General features: G+C 43.6%; 1 protein-coding gene across 1 annotated transcript in view; it reads right to left on the reverse strand.

The window, feature by feature from the left end:
- Positions 1 to 4,400: 4,400 nt before the first annotated feature.
- Positions 4,401 to 17,067, reverse strand: part of LOC129817641 (doublecortin domain-containing protein 2-like) — a 42,376-nt gene continuing 29,709 nt past the window's right edge. The window contains exon 11 of the mRNA XM_055873090.1: positions 4,401 to 7,620. Within this exon, the coding sequence (XP_055729065.1) occupies positions 7,564 to 7,620 (57 nt within the window). The 3' untranslated portion in view covers positions 4,401 to 7,563. The remainder of the gene's footprint in view (positions 7,621 to 17,067) is intronic.

Below are 17,067 nucleotides of genomic sequence, written 5' to 3' on the forward strand. Positions count from 1 at the left end.
GTAACCGTGAGGAGGGGATACTATATAATGTTGTTGGGTCTGTAACCGTGAGGAGGGGATACTATATAATGTTGTTGGTTCTGTAACCGTGAAGAGGAGCTACTATATAATGTTTTTGGGTCTGTAACCGTGAAGAGGGGATACTATATAATGTTGTTGGGTCTGTAACCGTGAAGAGGGGATACTATATAATGTTGTTGGGTCTGTAACCGTGAAGAGGGGATACTATATAATGTTGTTGGGTCTGTAACCGTGAAGAGGAGCTACTATATAATGTTGTTGGGTCTGTAACCGTGAAGAGGAGCTACTATATAATGTTGTTGGGTCTGTAACCATGAGGAGGAGCTACTATATAATGTTGTTGGGTCTGTAACCATGAGGAGGGGATACTATATAATGTTGTTGGGTCTGTAACCATGAGGAGGGGATACTATATAATGTTGTTGGGTCTGTAACCATGAGGAGGGGATACTATATAATGTTGTTGATTCTGTAACCGTGAGGAGGGGATACTATATAATGTTGTTGGGTCTGTAACCATGAGGAGGGATACTATATAATGTTGTTGGGTCTGTAACCATGAGGAGGGGATACTATATAATGTTGTTGGGTCTGTAACCGTGAGGTGGGGATACTATATAATGTTGTTGGGTCTGTAACCATGAGGAGGGGATACTATATAATGTTGTTGGTTCTGTAACCATGAGGAGATATACTATATAATGTTGTTGGATCTGTAACCATGAGGAGGGGATACTATATAATGTTGTTGGATCTGTAACCATGAGGAGGGGATACTATATAATGTTGTTGGATCTGTAACCATGAGGAGGAGATACTATATAATGTTGTTGGGTCTGTAACCATGAGGAGGAGATACTATATAATGTTGTTGGGTCTGTAACCGTGAAGAGGGGATACTATATAATGTTGTTGGGTCTGTAACCGTGAAGAGGGGATACTATATAATGTTGTTGGGTCTGTAACCGTGAAGAGGGGATACTATATAATGCTGTTGGGTCTGTAACCATGAGGAGGGATACTATATAATGTTGTTGGGTCTGTAACCATGAGGAGGGGATACTATATAATGTTGTTGGGTCTGTAACCATGAGGAGGGGATACTATATAATGTTGTTGGGTCTGTAACCGTGAGGAGGGGATACTATATAATGTTGTTGGGTCTGTAACCATGAGGAGGGGATACTATATAATGTTGTTGGGTCTGTAACCATGAGGAGGAGATACTATATAATGTTGTTGGGTCTGTAACCATGAGGAGGGGATACTATATAATGTTGTTGGGTCTGTAACCGTGAAGAGGGGACTCTATATAATGTTGTTGGGTCTGTAACCGTGAAGAGGAGCTACTATATAATGTTGTTGGGTCTGTAACCGTGAAGAGGGGATACTATATAATGTTGTTGGGTCTGTAACCATGAAGAGGAGCTACTATATAATGTTGTTGGGTCTGTAACCATGAGGAGGGGATACTATATAATGTTGTTGGGTCTGTAACCGTGAGGAGGGGATACTATATAATGTTGTTGGGTCTATAACCATGAGGAGGGGATACTATATAATGTTGTTGGGTCTGTAACCGTGAAGAGGAGCTACTATATAATGTTGTTGGGTCTGTAACCGTGAAGAGGAGCTACTATATAATGTTGTTGGGTCTGTAACCGTGAAGAGGGGATACTATATAATGTTGTTGGGTCTGTAACCGTGAAGAGGGGATACTATATAATGTTGTTGGGTCTGTAACCGTGAAGAGGGGATACTATATAATGTTGTTGGGTCTGTAACCATGAGGAGGGATACTATATAATGTTGTTAAGTCTGTAACCATGAGGAGGAGCTACTATATAATGTTGTTGGGTCTGTAACCATGAGGAGGGGATACTATATAATGTTCTTGGGTCTGTAACCATGAGGAGGGGATACTATATAATGTTGTTGGGTCTGTAACCATGAGGAGGGGATACTATATAATGTTGTTGATTCTGTAACCGTGAGGAGGGGATACTATATAATGTTGTTGGGTCTGTAACCATGAGGAGGGATACTATATAATGTTGTTGGGTCTGTAACCATGAGGAGGGGATACTATATAATGTTGTTGGGTTTGTAACCGTGAGGAGGGGATACTATATAATGTTGTTGGGTCTGTAACCATGAGGAGGGGATACTATATAATGTTGTTGGTTCTGTAACCATGAGGAGATATACTATATAATGTTGTTGGATCTGTAACCATGAGGAGGGGATACTATATAATGTTGTTGGGTCTGTAACCATGATGAGGGGATACTATATAATGTTGTTCGATCTGTAACCATGAGGAGGAGATACTATATAATGTTGTTGGGTCTGTAACCATGAGGAGGGGATACTATATAATGTTGTTGGGTCTGTAACCATGAGGAGGGGATACTATATAATGTTGTTGGGTCTGTAACCATGAGGAGGGGATACTATATAATGTTGTTGGGTCTGTAACCATGAGGAGGGGATACTATATAATGTTGTTGGGTCTGTAACCATGAGGAGGGGATACTATATAATGTTGTTGGATCTGTAACCATGAGGAGGAGATACTATATAATGTTGTTGGGTCTGTAACCATGAGGAGGGGATACTATATACTGTTGTTGGGTCTGTAACCATGAGGAGGAGATACTATATAATGTTGTTGGGTCTGTAACCATGAGGAGGGGATACTATATAATGTTGTTGGGTCTGTAACCATGAAGAGGGGATACTATATAATGTTGTTGGGTCTGTAACCATGAGGAGGGGATACTATATAATGTTGTTGGGTCTGTAACCATGAGGAGGGGATACTATATAATGTTGTTGGGTCTGTAACCATGAGGAGGGTATACTATATAATGTTGTTGGGTCTGTAACCATGAGGAGGGGATACTATATAATGTTGTTGGGTCTGTAACCATGAGGAGGAGATACTATATAATGTTGTTGGGTCTGTAACCATGAGGAGGGGATACTATATAATGTTGTTGGTCTGAAACCATGAGGAGGGATACTATATAATGTTGTTGGGTCTGTAACCATGAGGAGGGATACTATATAATGTTGTTGGGTCTGTAACCATGAGGAGGGGATACTATATAATGTTGTTGGGTCTGTAACCATGAGGAGGGGATACTATATAATGTTGTTGGGTCTGTAACCATGAAGAGGGGATACTATATAATGTTGTTGGGTCTGTAACCATGAGGAGGGGATACTATATAATGTTGTTGGGTCTGTAACCATGAGGAGGGGATACTATATAATGTTGTTGGGTCTGTAACCATGAGGAGGGGATACTATATAATGTTGTTGGTTCTGTAACCATGAGGAGAGGATACTATATAATGTTGTTGGGTCTGTAACCATGAGGAGAGGATACTATATAATGTTGTTGGGTCTGTAACCATGTTTACCAGAGACAGTCTCTTCCCATTTGTATCAAAAAGATTCAGTAATAGACACATGTAATTTCAGTTCATATTGTGAGGGTTGTTTTGTTTGTGCAATGCGCTGTCTGTGCCTCAGTATATTGTCTATAAAAGGGGATCCTCGTGATTGTATTTCCCTTCCTTTTTAGACCCCATAATAAAATACTTCAAATAGTAAGCTAACATCTCTCTCCCATCTTGCTGAATTTCTCTGAACTAACATCTATCTGAATTTCTGTCGCTGTCCATTTCAGAAGAGCTGAATGTATAGGCCTAGCTCTTCGTAGCTCGTTTGCTTGCACTTGTTATACTTAGAGCTAAGTGTTAATGATAAGAACAATCATTATGAATTTACTAAACATAAATGTAAAAATGTTTGTGTATTGTTCAAAAGACAAAACTCTTGTCGACATTCATTATTATTGAAGGAGAATGTGGTTCTTATCGAGGTACACAAATCCACAAGCAGTCAGTTGAAACCATATTTATGTAAGCAACTCAGCCATATCAGCTATGTTTTTTTAAAAAGCAGAAAATGAGGCTGAATGAACTGTTTTGCTGCCAGACAAGGTGCTGCTGATAGCCAGGTGTAGCAATGGTAAGGATTCACTCCATGGTGCTGAAAAGAAAGCTCTGCTGTTGGGACAGCTTTATGTAGGCTCTAACAGTTTGTGGGCACCGTTATAGTGCAATTAATGTATTGTTTAGTGTTGTGTAGTTGCTTCGCTGGCATGTATCTAAAAAAAAAAAAAAATGGTTGAATTTGCCCCACCAACATTTACATGCTAAAATCACTACTGGTGACGAAAAATCCAATCACCAGAACTACTGCTGCTGTTGTCATACACATACTATTCAGTCCTGACAGGTTCTCTCGGTTTGCACGCAGAATCTTTCCACAAGAGATTAGGGTTAGTATTGCTGTAGCAAAGTATTTTTTATTTACTTTTATTTAATCAGGAGAGCCCAATTGAGACCAGGGTCTCAATTTCAATGGTGCCCTGAGGACATCAAATAAAATAAAAGACACAATAACAACTACATTACATTAGAACTTCACAAACATCACAGGCATCATAATTAAAGTCAATCAAAACAATTGCACACCTCGGTGAACTCATTTATCATCAGGGTTTTAAACTGCCCTAGTGGCACCAGGGAATCCAAATGTAATGAATTTTGTAAGTGATTCCAAAAATGTGGAGCGTTTCATTCTGAACAGAACCACTATTTTTTTCTGTTTCGTTCAGCTCTTTCTGACCAGTAAAATAAAGTTCTGAACCGGTTCGAACCCCCAAAAAGTACTGTTTTATAATTGTTCCTTTCTGTTCCTTTTTAACCTGTGAAATCAAGTTTTTTAAATGTAGCCCACGAAATACTTCACCAATCAGTGCGGATAATGCAGGCAAGCTAGTTGTTTACATGCGTGATGGATAGACAAGTGTGACAGACATTTTGTCGCAAGATGTGACAGACATTTTGCGGGTGGGGAGAGAGTGAAAGAGGTTTGTGGAGGAGGCTTGAACCGCTGGGCATCATCTTATGACAAACGTTATCTGAATTAGGTCCACAGAATTTTACCTAGGAGGAGCAGCTTCTATGGAGGAACTTTTAATGTCCTTTTGAACTAGCTAGCTAACAGGCTTGTGTGTGCATAGCTGCACCAGAATTTAAAGCACGTCTTACTGTACCTTTTTGTAGTTAATAAATCCAACGTGAAAACGTGATAACTAGCCTATGGTATCCTAAACTAGCATTGAAAATGTTAACCCATTCCTTTCTAGCTAATTAAAAATCTATCACCATCTTCTGAATCACACTTGTAACGTCAGTACAGTAGCCTATGCTTTACATGTGTGAGGGCAGGTAGCCTACACAGTCACACACACTGGCAAAGTAGCTTGCAGGCAGACACTGGAATACGTTTCTGAGTTACAGAGAGAGGGCTTTGCATAGGCGCTTTGTTGCGTTTTTTTGTGGAGCTAGAAAAAATGTCTGGAATGTAAAATAATGTTATTAACCGGTTCCCATGCTTTAAAAAATAACGGTTCTATTCCGGAACAGTATGGATCATTTCCCGATTCCATCTTTGTTCCTCGAAAAATGTTGTTATTTTCCGGTTCTCGGGTTCTGCTCCCTGAACCAGTTCCAGCCACTGGTTTAAACTAAAAGCGAATTTACCTAGTTCTGTGTGGATCATAGAACTAAAATAAGAACTAACAGAACTCATTATATTTCTATGGTATGGACCTGTGTGATGTAGTGTTGTAACCAGATACAATAGCTTGAATTGTACTACACTACATACAGTATCTGGTTTGAAGTTGTTTAATATAAAGTAGCATCCTTTCCTGGTTGATACTAACAAGACTAGGGTCTGCATCCCAAATGGCACCCTATTCTCTATATAGTGCACTACATTTGACCAGGGCCCATAGAACTCAAAAGTAGTGCACTGTGTAGGGAATAGGGTGCCATTTGGGAAGTGGGACTTTGAGTTCATCTACATGCAGCCCGTGCGCTTGAACAATTAACCCTTAGTCAGTTCTATCAGGCAAAGTGTTCAAATGAATGCACCTTTGATTACGTGTCATCCTTGTGAAATGGCTGCAATTTGCCACACATTAGATCACATGGACCCTGATAAAACAGAGGAATTAAACACTGAACATTAGAGTGTTCTATTCTAGACATATTGGAAGCCAGGAAAACAACCTGGGAAACACATGAATTATCCTACAGAAACCACACAAATACTCTCTCTGAAGCCCTAGTAAAGACAGGCTCTATACAATGTACCAGAATACAAGCTGTTACTCTGATTAGCTCTGTTAGAAGGTCATAACATTTTCATGAGGTCATATGGCATGATATTATAGCTTATGGCACAAAACATTTGTCAGACAGACATGCTATAAGAGACAAAATTATATTTTGTGATGAGCTGAAATTAAACTAGTGTTCTCTACCACTAATTTCTGTGTCCCCTCTTCAGAAACGCACACAGGCATGCACATTTACACACACACATATTTACAGACACAAACACACACACAATGTACAAGAGTTTATAGGTATGGATCCGGCAGTGAAACAATAGAAGATGAAGATGAATAACATTACACACTTACTTGTCTGGTGTTAAAATAGAGCTACAGTACTACTGACCAAACCTCACATCAGGTGACATTTTCACACTAGGTCCACAAACACACACACACTCACACACAGGTTTGTATTTCTCATTTGTATCGCTGGCTACATATACAGCCTGGGGGTAGAAACATCAACACCTTTATTTTATGCATCATTAGTCCTCATGGTTTTTAATATCTATAGATGTGTGCAGAGTGTTTTTTCCCCCATCAGTTAAATGTCATCAGCTTATTAGATGATGTCAGTTTTAATCAGCCGGCTGATGCATCTTTTTCTATTGTATGGTCACATCAACAGCCTGTGATAGGTGCAGTGACGTGTTGTTTTACAGGGTCAGCCTCTGGAGCAAATTAGGGTTAAGTGCCTTGCTCAAGGACACATCGGCTGATGTGTCACCTTCACGGCTCAGGTATTCAAACTAGCGACCTTTCATTTACTGGCGCAACGCTAGGCTACCTGCCACCCATCACAGGACAAGGTACTGTATAAAGAAAGGCCTTGCTATGTCTCTACACACAAACAGGTTTACATACACACACACATTTGCACACACATTTGCACTCTCTGGCTGTTGATTTAGGCATTAGGAGAAATAACAAAACCATTTATCTGAATACTGCAGAGAAAATGCAACACACACACACAGAAAGAGAGAGTCAGAGAGAAAGAGAGAGAGAGAGAGAGAGTCAGAGAGAAAGAGAGAGAGAGAAAAAGCGTGCCTCTGGGCAAAGTAATCACCTGTATGCTGTAATCACAGGCACTGGGTTAATTTATGTCTTTTGACTCAGACAACCACAACAACAACAACCACAACAACAACAACAACCCCAACCACCACAAACACAACAACAGTAATGGATATGTACAGTAGTATCTTAATGAAGTGGGCTGCTGAGATGAGGATGGACATGTTTATTGGGTATTATACTGAAGTAAAGCTAGACTACTGACGTCTTGTGTCTTCTGCTCTCCCCGCCACCTTGGGGGCTTTCTTTACATTCTAGAGGACGAAAAAAAGAGGAACACAAGGGATGCATTAAGAGACAGTTGGCTTAAGAACGTCATGTTTAAAATGCAACACTCCACCTGCATGCTATATAGAGGGGCTGGGTTGATATACTGGAGTGTGGTTTGAAGATGAGGGTGGTGTGTGTGTGTGTGTGTGGGTGGGTGGGTATATGCGTGTGTGTGTGTGTGTGTGTGTGTGCATGCGTTTGAGGTACACTGCTCACAAAAATAAAGGGAACACTTAAACAACACAATGTAACTCCAAGTCAATCACACTTCTGTGAAATCAAACTGTCCACTTAGGAAGCAACACTGATTGACAATAAATTTCACATGCTGTTGTGCAAATGGAATAGACAAAAGGTGGAAATTATAGGCAATTAGCAAGACACCCCCAATAAAGGAGTGGTTCTGCAGGGGGTGACCACAGACCACTTCTCAGTTCCTATGCTTCTTGGCTGATGTTTTGGTCACTTTTGAATGCTGGCGGTGCTCTCACTCTAGTGGTAGCATGAGACGGAGTCTACAACCCACAAGTGGCTCAGGTAGTGCAGCTCATCCAGGATGGCACATCAATGCGAGCTGTGGCAAGAATGTTTGCTGTGTCTGTCAGCGTAGTGTCCAGAGCATGGAGGCGCTACCAGGAGACAGGCCAGTACATCAGGAGACGTGGAGGAGGCCATAGGAGGGCAACAACCCAGCAGCAGGACCGCTACCTCCGGCTTTGTGCAAGGAGGAGCACTGCCAGTGCCCTGCAAAATGACCTCCAGCAGGCCACAAATGTGCAAGTGTCAGCATATGGTCTCACAAGGGGTCTGAGGATCTCATCTCGGTACCTAATGGCAGTCAGGCTACCTCTGGCGAGCACATGGAGGGCTGTGCGGCCCCACAAAGAAATGCCACCCCACATCATGACTGACCCACCGCCAAACCGGTCATGCTGGAGGATGTTGCAGGCAGCAGAACGTTCTCCACGGCGTCTCCAGACTCTGTCACGTCTGTCAAATGTGCTCATGTGCTCAGTGTGAACCTGCTTTCATCTGTGAAGAGCACAGGCGCCAGTGGCGAATTTGCCAATCTTGGTGTTCTCTGGCAAATGCCAAACGTCCTGCACGGTGTTGGGCTGTAAGCACAACCCCCACCTGTGGACGTCGGGCCCTCATACCACCCTCATGGAGTCTGTTTCTGACCGTTTGAGCAGACACATGCACATTTGTGGCCTGCTGGAGGTCATTTTGCAGGGCTCTGGCAGTGCTCCTCCTTGCACAAAGGCGGAGGTAGCGGTCCTGCTGCTGGGTTGTTGCCCTGCTATGGCCTCCTCCACGTCTCCTGATGTACTGGCCTGTCTCCTGGTAGCGCCTCCATGCTCTGGACACTACGCTGACAGACACAGCAAACATTCTTGCCACAGCTCGCATTGATGTGCCATCCTGGATGAGCTGCACTACCTGAGGCACTTGTGTGGGTTGTAGACTCCGTCTCATGCTACCACTAGAGTGAAAGCACCGCCAGCATTCAAAAGTGACCAAAACGTCAGCAAGGAAGCATAGGAACTGAGAAGTGGTCTGTGGTCACCACCTGCAGAACCACTCCTTTATTGGGGGTGTCTTGCTAATTGCCTATAATTTCCACCTTTTGTCTATTCCATTTGCACAACAGCATGTGAAATTTATTGTCAATCAGTGTTGCTTCCTAAGTGGACAGTTTGATTTCACAGAAGTGTGATTGACTTGGAGTTACATTGTGTTGTTTAAGTGTTCCCTTTATTTTTTGAGCAGTGTATATAATGTCAGATTACATTAGAGTGCGGAGGGGCGGTCTGAGATGCACTCTGTGATAAATTATAGATTAACTTAATCTCAACATGTCTTGTGGCCCTCTTGACGTTTCACCAGGAGGAAAATACATCAGCTATCTCCGGTTCGTAGACAAGCCTGACAAGTTGTGCATTTAGTTAATATTTCTGTCATAATTTATGTAACTCAAAGCTGGTTTGTGAGTTGCATCAAACTAGCAGTGGGATGTGATTATAAGGAGAGGAAGGGAGGGTCGACAGCAGGAGCTGGTTAGCACACTCCACAGTCCAGCCCCAAACGGGACCCTATCCCCTGTATAGTGCACTACTTTGACCAGGGTCCATAGGGCTCAGGTCAAAAGTAGTGCACTACATAGAAATATGGTGAAAGCGTATGTGTGTGTGTGTGTGTGTGTGTGTGTGTGTGTGTGTGTGTGTGTGTGTGTGTGTGTGTGTGTGTGTGTGTGTGTGTGTGTGTGTGTGTGTGTGTGTGTGTGTGTGCGCGCTTGCGCATGCACGTGCGTGTGAGAGAGAGAGCATTTGTGCAGATTACGACATGCCATGATGACTGAACACACATGTTTGCCTTGAATCACCACTCTACTTTATGACTGGTAGCAGCAGGCTGCCTGGGTCACTGTAAATCACTGGCTCATTGCTCAAAATGCAGCCAATAACTTGTTGTATTTGTATTTATTAGGGATCCTCGTTAACTCCTGCCACTCTTTTAAAGTAGAGGGGGCCTTTAAAACTAGCTAGCTAAATACAGTACCGCGGACCAGCGGAGTTAAAGTGTCATTGGGTGTACGGTATAAAAGAGGATATGATCTGCTGTGTTTTTGTGTCTACTGAGAAAGAGACTAGCTACCCGTACATTGAGAATGTTGTGAATGAGTGGGTGGTGTATGTCTGGCCACTGTTGTTGTGATCAGAATATTACAGTAAAGGTAGAGTAGGACATATTTTTCATCAAGTTGCCTGTGTGTGGTGTCTGTGTGTGACAAGTGTCACACCCTGATGTTTCACCTATCTTGTGCTTGTCTCCACCCCCCACCAGGTGTCTCCCATTTGTTCCCATTATCCCCTGTGTATTTATACCTGTGGTTTCTGTTTGTCTGTTGCCAGTTCGTCTCGTCAAGCCTACCAGCGTGTTTTTCCGTACTCCTGTTTTTCTAGTCCCTGTTTTCCAGTCCTCCCAATTCCGACCTTTTCTGCCTGCCCTGACCCCGAGCCCGCCTGCCATACCATTCTGACTGCCCTGACCCGAGCCCGCCTGCCATACCATTCTGCCTGCCCTGACCTCGAGCCTGCCTGCCATACCATTTTGCTTGCCCTGACCCCGAGGCCGCCTGCCATACCATTCTGCTTGCCCTGACCTCGAGCCTGCCTGCCATACCATTTTGCTTGCCCTGACCCCGAGCCCGCCTGCCATACCATTTTGCTTGCCCTGACCCCGAGCCCGCCTGCCATACCATTCTGCCTGCCCTGACCTCGAGCCCGCCTGCCGTCCTGTACCCATCTGACTCTGACCTGGTTTACGAACTTCTGCCTGTCCTCGACATGCCTCCTGCCTGCCCCTTGTCTATTAATAAATATCACAGACTCTAACCATCTGCATCTTGTGTCTGCATTTGGGTCTCGTCCTGTGTTGTTATAGACAGAGGTCCTTGATCACTGATCACTTCACTACAGCGGCTATTAATTGCCTTACAAGACATACAGTGACAGGGCCAATATCATCTTGCTCAATGCTCTTATTGAGAAATCTCCCCATAGAAGTAGAGCATCACAACATTACTCTGTAGGATCACACATCACACATCACACATCACACATCGGAATACTCCACGGTTACATCCCAAAAGGCACCTTGTTCTCACCATATGGGCCCTGGTAAAAAAGGCACCCTGTTCTCACCCTATGGGGCATGGTACAAAAGGCACCCTGTTCTCACCATATGGGCCCTGGTAAAAAGGCACCCTGGTAAAAAAGGCACCCTGTTCCGACCCTGTAGGCCCTGATAAAAAAGGCACCTTGTTCTCACCCTATGGGCCCTGGTAAAAAAGGCACCTTGTTCTCACCCTATGGGCCCTGGTAAAAAGTAGTGCACTACGCAGGCCATGAGAGTAATTGCAGAAGCACTACATTGTTATTTCTCATTGCAACATCAGCAACATCAGCCAGTCAGTAGAAGCAAAGGCTTTATACAGACAGACAGACGGGCGGACGGACACGGACGGACGGACGGACGGACACAGACAGAGACTACAGATTACAGGCAGACTACATGCAGACTACAGACAGACTACGTACAGAGACTACAGATTACATGCAGACTACATGCAGACTACAGACAGACTACGTACAGAGACTACAGATTACATGCAGACTACAGACAGACTACGTACAGAGACAACACATTACAGGCAGACTACATGCAGACTACAGACAGACTACGTACAGAGACAACAGATTCCAGGCAGACTACATGCAGACCAAATGCAGACTACAATGTTGAGATGGGTGAGTAATGAGTGCTGTAGTACTGTAGACTACAGCGTTGAGGTGTATTTGTATTTATTATGGATACACATTAGTTCCTTCCAAGGCAGCAGCTACTCTTCCTGGGGTCCAGCAACAAGGAAGTTAGTAATATACATTATAATACACTTTTTAAACATTAAAAATACATTTTACAGCAGATTTCACAATACATTAAGTGTGTGCCCTCATGCCACTACAACACACAATCCAAATGTACATGTGTGTATAGTGTGTATGTTATATGTGTTTGTCTTTGTGTGTCTGTACCTGTGTGTGTGACGCTTCACAGTCCTCGCTGTTCCATAACATGGATTTTTATCTGTTTTTTTTTAAATCAGATGTGACCACTTGCGTGAGTTACTTGATGTGGAATAGAGTTCCATGTAGCCATGGCTCTATGTAGTACTGTGCGCCTCCCAAATTCGGTTCTGGAATTGTGGACTGTGAAGAGACCTCTGGTGGCATGTCTTGTGGGGAATGCATTGGTGTCCGAGCTGTGTGCTAGTAGTTTAAATAGACACCTCGGTGCATTCAGCATGTAAATAATTCTTACAAAAACAAGTAGCGATGAAGTCAATCTCTTCTCTACTTTGAGCATTGAGAGATTGACATGCACATTATTTATGTTAGCTCTACATGTACATTTAAGGGCCAGCCGTGCTGTTCTGGGCCAGTTTTAATTTTCCCAAGTTCTTTGTGGCACCTGACCACATGACTGGGCAGTAGTCCAGGTGCAACAAAACTAGGACCTGTAGGACCTGCCTTGTTGATATTGTTGTTAAGAAGGCAGACCTCTACCCATCTTAGCTACTGTTGCATAAATATGTTTTGACCATAACAGTTTACAATCCAGGGTTACTCCATGCAGTTTAGAGACCCCATCATAGCACTGAGACTGCACTTGTGAAGGTGGTAAATGACCTTTTAATGGCGTCAGACCGAGGCTCTGCATCTGTCCTCGTGCTACTAGACCTTAGTGCTGCCTTTGATACCATCAATCACCACATTCTTTTGGAGAGACTGGAAACCCAAATTGGTCTACACGGACAAGTTCTGGCCTGGTTTAGATCTTATCTGTCGGAAAGATATCAGTTTGTCTCTGTGAATGGTTTGTCCTCTGACAAATCAACTGTAAATTTCGGTGTTCCTCAAGGTTCCGTTTTAGGACCACTATTGTTTTCACTATATATTTTACCTCTTGGGGATGTCATTCGAAAACATAATGTTAACTTTCACTGCTATGCGGATGACACACAGCTGTACATTTCCATGAAACATGGTGAAGCCCCAAAATTGCCCTCAATAGAAGCCTGTGTTTCAGACATAAGGAAGTGGATGGCTGCAAACTTTCTACTTTTATACTCGGACAAAACAGAGGTGCTTGTTCTAGGTCCCAAGAAACAAAGAGATATTCTGTTAAATCTGACAATTAATCTTGGTGGTTGTAAAGTCGTCTCAAATAAAACTGTGAAGGACCTCTGCGTTACTCTGGACCCTGATCTCTCTTTTGACGAACATATCAAGTCTGTTTCAAGGACAGCTTTTTTCCATCTACGTAACATTGCAAAAATCAGAAATGTTCTGTCCAAAAATGATGCAGAAAAATTAATCCATGCTTTTGTTACTTCTAGGTTAGACTACTGCAATGCTCTACTTTCCGGCTACCACAAAATAAACTTCAGTTAGTGCTAAATACGGCTGCTAGAATCCTGACTAGAACCAAGAAATTTGATCATATTACTCCAGTGCTAGCTTCCCTACACTGGCTTCCTGTTTAAGGCAAGGGCTAATTTCAAGGTTTTACTGTTAACCTATAAAGCGTTACATGGACTTGCTCCTACCTATCTTTCCGAGTTGGTCCTGCCGTACATACCTACACGTGCGCTACGGTCACAAGACGCAGGCCTCCTAATTGTCCCTAGAATTTCTAAGCAAACAGCTGGAGGCAGGGCTTTCTCCTATAGATCTCCATTTTATGGAATAGTCTGCCTACCCATGTGAGAGACGCAGACTCGGTCTCAACCTTCAAGTCTTTACTGAAGACTTATCTCTTCAGTAGGTCATATGATTGAGTGTAGTCTGGCCCAGGAGTGTGAAGGTGAACGGAAAGGCTCTGGAGCAACGAACCGCCCTTGCTGTCTCTGCCTGGCCGGTTCCCCTCTCTCCACTGGGATTCTCTGCCTCTAACCCTATTACAGGGGCTGAGTCACTGACTTACTGGTGCTCTTTCATGCCGTCCCTAGGAGGGGTGCGTCACTTGAGTGGGTTGAGTTACTTACGTGATCTTCCTGTCTGGGTTGGCGCCCCCCCTTGGTTTGTGCTGTGGTGGAGATCTTTGTGGGCTATACTCGGCTTTGTCTCAGGATGGTAAGTTGGTGGTTGAAGATATCCCTCTAGTGGTGTGGGGGCTATGCTTTGGCAAAGTGGGTGGGGTTATATCCTTCCTGTTTGGCCCTGTCCGGGGTATCATCGGATGGGGCCACAGTGTCTCCTGACCCCTCCTGTCTCAGCCTCCAGTATTTATGCTGCAGTAGTTTATGTGTCGGGGGCTAGGGTCAGTTGGTTATATCTGGAGTACTTCTCCTGTCTTATCCGGTGTCCTGTGTGAATTTAAGTATGCTCTCTCAAATTCTCTCCTTCTCTCTTTCTTTCTCTCTCTCTGAGGACCTGAGCCCTAGGACCATGCGTCAGGACTACCGGGCATGATGACTCCTTGCTGTCCCCAGTCCACCTGGCCTTGCTGCTGTTCCAGTTTCAACTGTTCTGCCTGCGGCTATGGACCCTGACCTGTCCACCGGACATGCTACCTGTCCCAGACCTGCTGTTTTCAACTCTCTAGAGACCGCAGGAGCGGTAGAGATACTCTTAATGATCGGCTATGAAAAGCCAACTGACATTTACTCCTGATTATTATTTGACCATGCTGGTCATTTATGAACATTTGAACATCTTGGCCATGTTCTGTTATAATCTCCACCCGGCACAGCCAGAAGAGGACTGGCCACCCCTCATAGCCTGGTTCCTCTCTAGGTTTCTTCCTAGGTTTTGGCCTTTCTAGGGAGTTTTTCCTAGCCGCCGTGCTTCTACACCTGCATTGCTTGCTGTTTGGGGTTTTAGGCTGGGTTTCTGTACATCACTTCGAGATATTAGCTGATGTACGAAGGGCTATATAAAATAAACTTGATTTGATTTGATTTGATTAGTCTCCTCAACTTGCTCAATTTCCATATTATTCATTAGAATATTTAGTTGAGGTTTAGGGTTTAGTGAATGATTTGTCCCAAATACAATGCTTTTATTTATTGTTTATATTTAGGACTAACTTATTTCTTGCCACCCATTCTGAAACTAACTGCAGCTCTTTGTTAAGTGTTGCAGTGATTTCACTCACTGTAGTAGCTGACAAGTATAGTGTTGACAAGTATAGTGACAAGTATAGTGTCGCATACATAGACTCACAGGCTTAACTCAGAGCCAAGTGTCAGGTCATGAGTAAAGATTGAAAAAAGTAAGGGGCCTAGACAGCTGCCCTGGGGAATGCTGGATTATGTTGGAGAGGCTATCATTAAAGAACACCCTCAGTGTTCTGTTAGACAGGTAACTCTCAAACCACAGTATAGTGTAAAGTGTAAAGCCATAACATATACATTCTTTCAGCAGCATACTATGATCGATAATGTCAAAAGCTGCACTGACGTCTAACAAAACAGCTTCCACAATCTTTTTATTATACATTTCTCTCAGCTAATCATCAGTAGTTTGTGTAAGTGGTGTTCATGTTGAATGCCCTTTCCTATAAGCGTGCTGAAAGTCTGTTGTTAATTTATTTACTGTAAAATAGAATTGTATCTGGTCAATTATTTCCAAAAGTTTACTAAGGGTTGTTAACAGACTGATTGGTCGGCTTTTTGAGCCAGTAAAGGGTACTTTACTTTTCTTGGGGGGGTATGACTTTTGCTTCCCTCCAGGCCTGAGGGCACACACGTTTTTGTAAGCTTAGCAGGTTTCAAAGTTATCTATAAAGGTTATGCCAACAGAGTGGCAGTAGTCTTTGAGTAAGATATAAAGTGCTAAGGGCCTGCTGAACCTTTTGCAACCGCAAGAGCCTTTCAGGGTGTTGATCAGGTCAATAAAATCCTGATTTACTCTTTTTGATGTCATTTGATCCCACATGCACTACAATAGCAGCAGCAGCTACGATATGCTTCACCATAGCCCCCGGGTAGCACAGAGTCTTTGCTCCAGGAACCAAGATGTGCCTCGCCATGGAACGACCAATGATGATGGCTGGAGGAAGGTGAGTGGTCGTGGAAGTCCGACCTTTTCTGAGCCTCCTTGAGGACAGCCTGATCCAGGCTATATCACATCAGGCTGTGTTTGGGAGTCCCATAGGGCGGCGCACAACTGGCCCAGTGTCGTCCGGGTTTGGCCGGGGTTGGTTGTCATTGTAAATAAATTATTTAACTGACTTGCCTTGTTAAATAAAGGTGAAATAAAAAATACAATATAAAAAGGACCAACGGGAGATGGGGAACAGAGAACCCACATCAATAGAAGCCCTCTGAGCTGGAGAATGATGTGTGAGGGAGCCCATGAAGTACGGGCCTGTGGTAGAGACCCCCTGAGCTGGGGGTGAGTAATGAGTGCTGTAGTAGACTTCAGTGAGTAAGTGCTTCATGAACACTAGAGTTAATTCTCTGATCCAGTTGGAGGGACCCAGAGGAATAGAGCCTGAGCCTGTAGGCTGGATGGACACACACACACACACACACACACACAGCAGAAGGCTCCAGGGCTGTAGCTCGCAGCCAGCCGGTGACAGTGCCTGAAGTTGATTAAAGTTAACCTTGAGCTTCAGAGAGAGCCTGGAGAGCGGCTAAACTGAGCCGACGGGATAGGAAACAGAAAACACAGCGAGATGGACGAGAGATAATTGCGGTGGAAAAGACTAAAGGAAATCAATGAGGAACGGATCGATGGCTATTTGATTTTGTATTGCTAATTTCTGAAGAGAGCGACAATTGATCCAGCATCCCCTCTCTGTATTGGCATATCTCACGTTATTACTTAAGAAGAAATGCACTGTTGACTGATGGATAA

This window comes from Salvelinus fontinalis, chromosome 20 (assembly GCF_029448725.1).
Source record: "Salvelinus fontinalis isolate EN_2023a chromosome 20, ASM2944872v1, whole genome shotgun sequence".
NCBI classification, from domain to species: Eukaryota; Metazoa; Chordata; class Actinopteri; order Salmoniformes; family Salmonidae; genus Salvelinus; species Salvelinus fontinalis.